Here is a 7,326-nt window from a genome sequence, read left to right as displayed (position 1 = left end):
CTTTGCTGAAAATACCAACATCTCGATTGAAACCGGCCGGTGAAGGAAAAGAAAATCGTTTACATCGGTCTTGATTTTCTTCCGGTCGGTTCACCAGTGTCGTCGGTGGTGCGATGAGAGACAGAGTAACGAGGGAGAGAAAAATACAGAGAAAAACAGAGAGATTCACAAAACAAAAAAACTAGAAAATCTTACAACAAATATCACAAGATTGCTTCACAACAAAATCAACAAAATAATAGGCGTAAAGAATCTGAGAGAGAAAGAGAGAGAGGGAGAGAGAACGTCACCGTTTTCCAAAACTGGAAACGATGGAGAGGGATGGCTGGAGGCTGGACTCACTGGCTGATACCGTTGGAGGCTAGACTTGGAGGGCTTGAGAGAGAAGATACGCAGCTACCGTCATAGAGAAGAGAAAGAGAGAGAGAGAGAGAGAGAGAGAGAAACAAAAGTGAAGAAGAAGAGAAGGACTGGGGGGAGGATTAAACCTAAAATGACGTTTCAAATTTCAATTTTTTTTTTCTATAGTCAAACTATAAAACGACGCCGTTAAGCATTTAATTAAATATATATAAAAAATATATATAATTATTTTGGTCTGTTCAGGTTCAAATCGGAACCGAACCGGACCGGTATCAATTTCTTCAAACGTCATTTTGCACTTTAGTTTATTTTTTGTCTAGACTCAAACTATTAAACGACACCGTGAAGCGTTTACTTAAATATATATATATAATTATATCGGTCGGTTCAAGTTCAAATCAGGACCGAACCAGACCGGTGTCAAATTCTTCAAATTTTAACTGTATCTCGACTGATTCTCCACTAATTTCGATTGGTTCTATTGATTCTTGTTCACCTAATCCTTAGTGAGTGTAGCACGGACTCTTGTTTCTGTGGTACCAAATCCAAAGATTGATTGATTTGTACAGTATCATGTCCGAAAATTGATTGATCACGACCTCCAGTACTAGCCTTAGAGCATTAGTATTATATTCATTATTTTCATTTTCAAAATTTGATGAAAAGTACATATTTTTCATAAATCCAAAACCTTTCTATCCATAATCATACATTGGATTAACCATTGGATTTATCAAATTAAATAATAATATAATATTATTTTATTAATGATAATATTTTTAATTTATTTATTTTTCATATTTTATAATTACACTAATTATATATTAATTAATAATTTAATTTGATACTTAAATTATTATTTTCCAACTTAAATATATTGTGGCTCAAAATTGAGAAATAATAATTTAAGTAAATAGAATAATGATTATAAAATGTGAATAATAAGTCTTTAAATTTAAAGATAAAGGAAAATGTACTTAACTAAAAACTTGATATTTGAACATATAATGAATTCACTACCAAAATTTTAAAATTGAAATCATCAAATTTTAAAGATTAATACTAGTGCTCTTACATCAGTCACTCCATTTCATTATAATTGCATAGGTACACACGTTGATTGATCACAACCTCCAGTACTGGCCTTAGAAAAGACAAAAGGATAAGTCACTCCATTTCATTAAAATTGCAGAGGTGCACACGTACGTAAAGGTAGAAAATCATGCCGACTTTTCCGCTTCTCTTGGTAGCTTGAATTGCTCAATGATAGACTTGCTATCCAATCCCTTGCCGAGAAAGTTTTTATGGAACTCCTGCACTGTAAATTTCCGGTAAAGACGCGGTTTTTCTGCAGATACTAGTTCTTCCAGTGGTCCAAAGTACTCAGAATCGCCCCGATTCCCCACGTTAAAAAATATCACTACTGAGATTCGAGGGTCCTTGCATGGATTAGCCAAAACACGATGCTCCACGCTTGTGTAATTGTCGTTGGAGATTATCTGCCAAATATATATAGAAATCTAGCTCAAATATATATATTTCTTCAAGTTTTAAGAACCGCCCTGCACGACAAAACCTTTAACAAATATGCATGATGCATGTTGTGAATTTAAGCGAGAGTTTGCTCAAGAAATTATTAGATCAGTTCATTGATGAAATGAACAAACATGTTTTTGTGACTGAGTTACGGAAATGAGATATTTACTTGGATGAAGTCTCCAATGTTGATGGTCAAAGCTCCAGGGATGGGTTTCACATTCACCCACTCATCACCATGCTTTACTTGCAATCCCGCCACCTGGTTCTGCAACAACACCGTCAACCCGGAATCTGTGTGAGATGTGATCCCCACGGTCAGATCCGGGCGTGGACAGTACGGATAGCAGTGGCCCACGAGCAGTTTACCGGCCAAAAACCCCAGCTCCTTGAACCTTCCAGCCTCCACTCCCAACCCTTCAGACAGTAACTCGAACAAAGCCTCAGCCACCTTTGTTGCATGCGATTCCCATGCGAGCACCTCTTTCCTACAGATCTCCGGGATTTCCTCCTCCTTTGCTCGTACTTTCTCTGGCGACAACCACACCCCGAGGGAGTCATGCCAGGTGGCTGCCTTGGCTCGGTACAAGTCGTTGTTGGTCGCATACATGACGCCATGCGACTCTTGACGCTTATAGTGCTTGGCCCTGACCTCCTGAGGCTGGTCGTGGAAGGCTCTGATCGCGTTTATTGTTTCGTCGAGGACGGAGACCGGTACGCCATGGTTGATCACTTGGAAGAAGCCCCATGTGGCCGTTGCTTCTTTGATTTCAGCAACAAGTTTCTGTCGTTCGTGGGGGGAATACTTCAAATGGGCTAGGTCGATTACAGGTATGCTTTTTGTGGTGCAAGCTTGAGAGGGTTTCTTGAGGTCGGAGATAGTCTCCGGTGGGTGAACGAAGAAGCGGGGGATTGAGGTGATGCCGGAGTCGGCGAGTCCCTTGACACCCACCTTGGATTCGTCGAATTCCTTGACTTCTTTCATACGGTCGTATGCGGGAGTAACACCAGCGTCGACGTCTGCCATGTGCTTCAATTATGTGTTTGTTTTTCGGTGTCTGTTAATAACTATAGAGTACAACTTCTAGCCGAATAATTTTTGTTGTGTATCAATGTATGGCCTGCTTATGTATATATATATATATATACTAGTAAGGACATGCCCAATTGGAAAGACATGAAAAATGCTACCTGTCAATTCACAATTGACAAAAAAAATGAGAATTTAAAATTCATACAAATTCTCAACTTTAAGTGTGAATGGACAGAGTTTCATCTATATTTTAAAATCTTATTCCTAATTATAAAGAACATCACATATGTTATGTGCAAAATATTGATAACTGTAACATATAAATTTTCATAAACACATTTATAATTACACATAAATTTTTTGTAGCTATATATTACAATAATTGAAAGTTTTGAAAAAAAAGTTTCAAAATAGTTATTCTGATGTTTCAGGTAGGGGTGTGCATCCGGACTAAATTTTTTTTCGGTCCGGTCCGGAACCCAGAAACCTGGGTGCATCTCGGCGATTATCCGCCCGGATTACACCCGGGCGGTTAATAAGGTTACGGATCCGGTTATGTGACCCGGTTATCCGTAACCGGGTCCTTTAAAACAAAAAAATCCGCCCATTCTAGTTTCTCGTCTTCTCGGCGTTCTCGCATCGATTAGGTTTGCACTTACCCGTCCTTAGCAGCTTTCTCGTCTCGACGTCTTCTCGAATCCGCCTTCTCTCTCGGTCTCGAAGTCCTTTGCAAACTTGCAGCTCTCTCGTCTTCTCGAGTCCCTTCTCGCCTTCTCTCTCAAGTCTTTCCAATTCTCGAATCCCTTCTGGCCTTCTCTCTCAAGGCTCTGTTATCTCTCAAGTTTTTCGACCTCACCGAAACATGGAAATAGAAACTTCGAAGTGCTTTGCGCATCTGGGTGAAACACGCGGAGGCTACCATCCATATTTTCTCTCTCTCTCTAAGCTTTTAAGGTATTTTCCTTTGCTCTGTAAGCTTATTTCGATACTTTATTAGTGGATTTTTTTTCCTTTACTCTATTTTTCACATGGGATTTAGTTTTCTTGCCATTACAGTGGATTTATGGCATTATGCCTTCTATTTTCGTATGCTTTTGATGGAGACTTTGAGTGGCCCTCTTTATTCTTTTCCCATGTTTGTCAAAAGGAACTCTTTGTACTTGTAGTGCCCTTACCAGGCTGGTTGAGGATTGTGGTGGTCTGGTGGAGGGTTGGTATAAAAATAAAATGCATCAATATTTCACAGTAAAAAATTGAAGTATACTCGTTTTTCACGATTTGTCGCTGTATTTTTGTCTAAATTTCATGTATTTTTGTCACTGACTAAATTTCAGTCTCCACTTAGAAAACGAGGGATTGAATATATATATATATATATATTTATTTATATATATAGGAAATTAAAGATACAATAAGTACTTGGTGAGAAGAAAAACAAAATTGAAACAAATTAGTTGATTCCAGTACTACTTTTAATTCGCACAATTGCAGGTGATCATGATGATGTTTTCGGGCTTAGAGAACCTTTTCCTTGAAAGAAGAATTGATGTAAAAAAAACCCATGCAACCAGTTTTAGGGTGGAGTATAAAATGTTTTAGTACTACAAGTTGCTTGTGCATATATATATATATATATATATATATATATATATATATCGATTGGTGAGAATGGGAGGGGACCATATCTAGGACCATATCTCCCAATTTGTGTTCTTTTTTCTTTTAAAACTCTTTTTGCTTTGCTTGCTGCTGAGAGACACTTTAACAAAGACCCATCAACTTAAAAAGAACACACGTTTGTTGGAGTTGGTCAGCCTGGTCTTGAATTTTGACATTGCTGACGCATTATCAGCTTGTGTAGATTTCAAATTGCTGCTCAACTGCTACACTACTATTGCTTTGTTTCATTTCACCAATCTGAGTATTTTACATTTTTTTTTGGGATTCATGCTTCTCCATTATTGATACTGACCAACTGGGTATTATTTATCAAAATCTTCTCTTGTGGAACCGAATCTTTCGACTGCAATGATCATGATTTGGTCTGTTCTAAACTTGAAAGGTCAGTCAAATTACAAAATGTTTACAATCTTTTGTTCAATTTTTTTTTGAAATGTGGCTCTTTGGCCTCATAGCATCTACACCCATTTTAAAACAAGCACATGGTGCGAACCATTTCATGCACTAGCAACATTATTCTTTTATTAGTGCTTATTATATTACGTGTGCTTTAGACTTTCATATTATTAAAAGCCAAATCATTCATGTGTAGCAGGATGATCTAGACTTGATCATGCTTTGAGGTAGAAATGGTGTTCTAAGTTTGGATTTATTTGGGCAGGAGCAATTGCATGAAAGGGAACAAGCCATACATGAGTTGGAAAGGAAGATGGAAGAAAAAGATAGGGAGTTGAAATAAATTGGAGAGCATTTCAATGGCCAGGGCCTTAGCAGCCCGGGCTTTTTCACGGTGAATTAACACCTAGGCCAAATAAATTAGCTATCACAAAGGATAGTGTATATTAATTAGTTGTAATATATATGCAGTACTTTGGCAAGAACAACATACACACTTTGGATGAATGCATGTTAGCCTGTAAGCTGAAACTCCCACATGTTGATTTGGATGAATTTGTTTTAAAAAAACCTACTATAAATTTTTCTTTAAAAAAAAAAAAAAAACCGGATTAAATCCAGTTATAAGCCGGATATCCGGATTTAACCCGATTATCCGGCCGGATTAAATCAGGATTAATCCGGGCGGATAACCACCTGGTTTTTAAAATCAGGATCCGGTTGTGGCCGGATATCCGGATCCGGATCCGGATGCACACCCCTAGTTTCAGGCACATTATTAATGGATAATACATTAAAGTTTATTTTGGCTTAATTTCCCAAATTCGTACATAAGTGCGCCCAAGACTATCATTCATTTTTTATCTTGGATTTTATTTGCAATATATGAGGGGTCCTCCTATAAGGATAAAAACATATAAGAGCATTCTCATCCGGTTTCTTAAATTTTTTCTTAAATTTTAGCTAAAAATGACACTCCCTATAATTTTATCATAAATTTTACTTAGTTTTAAAAAACCTTCTACATCACATTCCCTATCATTTCTTTATTTTATTAAAATAATATTTTTCTATTATTTCTTTATTAATTTTTTCTCTCACTTCCATTTACAAACTTAACTACTCAATATTTTTTCTTATGTTTTGAACTATTACTCTAGTGAATATTTAAAAAAAAAATTAAATTATTTTTTTACGAGTATGATAATATTTTTAAAATTAATTTTTTATATTTTAGTAATTATTTAAATTATTTTTAAAATTATTATTTAAAACTATAATAAATATGAGTATGAGAGAAATTGTAGATGATTGGAAGAAGAATTTATTTTATTTATTGGAATAAAATATTAATAAAAGATTATTTAGGGATGAATAGTGATTTCATATATTTGGAGACCACCGTTCATCCTCTAAATCAAAATCCTAAAATAGGGGGATGTGGGTTTTTGAGCTTTTCCATAAATTCTTTCCTATAATTTAGGAATAACAGTGAAATAGGGCATAAGATGGGAATGCTCTAAGAAGGTAATGTATTAAACTTTTTAAACGTACATAAAAAGTACAAATCTTACCTCCCCAGCATGTTGTACAAGATCTATCATTGTACAATTCAAGATTCGTTCTATTGCAGATCCAAAAGCAACTATTGGGATTGAGGTGCTGTCATCAAATGCCTTTAAATAAACTCGCGATCTAAGAATAGTAAAAAATTATTATTTGTTGATATTAGCAATTAATATATTCTAATTGTAATGTAAAAATTGTTAACTTTAGAATATCAACAAAAATATTTACCTTGATTATTCACTAATTCACATCCTTCATCTTCATTTCATCTCAACCAACCTCTAGGAATTTTGGTGAAATGCTCTCATGTCCACAACCCATTTTTAGAAGGTCATGGTGGTTGATCTTACTCAATGGGCATCTCCTCCTCTATATCTACTGGGAGTGGGAGTCAACTACTCATACAAGATGTAGATGCTCTAGATGTAACTGCCCAAGATGTGGCTCTATGGGTGGAAATACCCACCGGTGTAGGAGTTGTAGCATTGGTATCCGCCACATCCTCTTGTGAACAATTATCTCTACTAGGTCTAGGATCCATATCACAATCAATAAAGCTGAAAAAATAAATTAAAAGCAAAAAAGTTTAAAAATAAACTAGGCTATATTAAAAATTTTAATCAATGCAAAAATATAGGATATGTATTATTGTATCATAAAGTGTTCCAAAACATTACTAATTTAAGCCATCATCTGAATAAGATCAACTTTGACAGGTAAAGAACATACAAGAAACTGAATAATTAAAC

General features: G+C 35.7%; 1 protein-coding gene across 1 annotated transcript; it reads right to left on the bottom strand.

Moving 5' to 3' along the window:
• Positions 1 to 1,288: 1,288 nt before the first annotated feature.
• On the bottom strand, positions 1,289 to 3,017 carry LOC109001581 (1-aminocyclopropane-1-carboxylate oxidase homolog 4-like). Its single transcript, XM_018978934.2, has 2 exons — positions 2,069 to 3,017; positions 1,289 to 1,862 (listed from the first exon to the last, which is right to left on the bottom strand). The coding sequence occupies exons 1-2, from the start codon at positions 2,924 to 2,926 to the stop codon at positions 1,584 to 1,586; spliced, it is 1,137 nt and encodes a 378-aa protein (XP_018834479.2). The 5' UTR covers positions 2,927 to 3,017; the 3' UTR covers positions 1,289 to 1,583.
• Positions 3,018 to 7,326: the final 4,309 nt, after the last annotated feature.

This window comes from Juglans regia, chromosome 10 (assembly GCF_001411555.2).
Source record: "Juglans regia cultivar Chandler chromosome 10, Walnut 2.0, whole genome shotgun sequence".
Lineage (NCBI taxonomy): Eukaryota > Viridiplantae > Streptophyta > Magnoliopsida > Fagales > Juglandaceae > Juglans > Juglans regia.
This window is presented reverse-complemented; position numbering and strand designations above follow the sequence as displayed.

Coding starts and splice junctions, on each gene's coding strand:
- LOC109001581 (XM_018978934.2), bottom strand. CDS start 2,926: ATGGCAGACGTCGACGCTGGTGTTACTCCCGCATACGACCGTATGAAA. Junction 1,863..2,068: donor ACATTGGAGACTTCATCCAA/GTAAATATCTCA, acceptor TATATTTGGCAG/ATAATCTCCAACGACAATTA.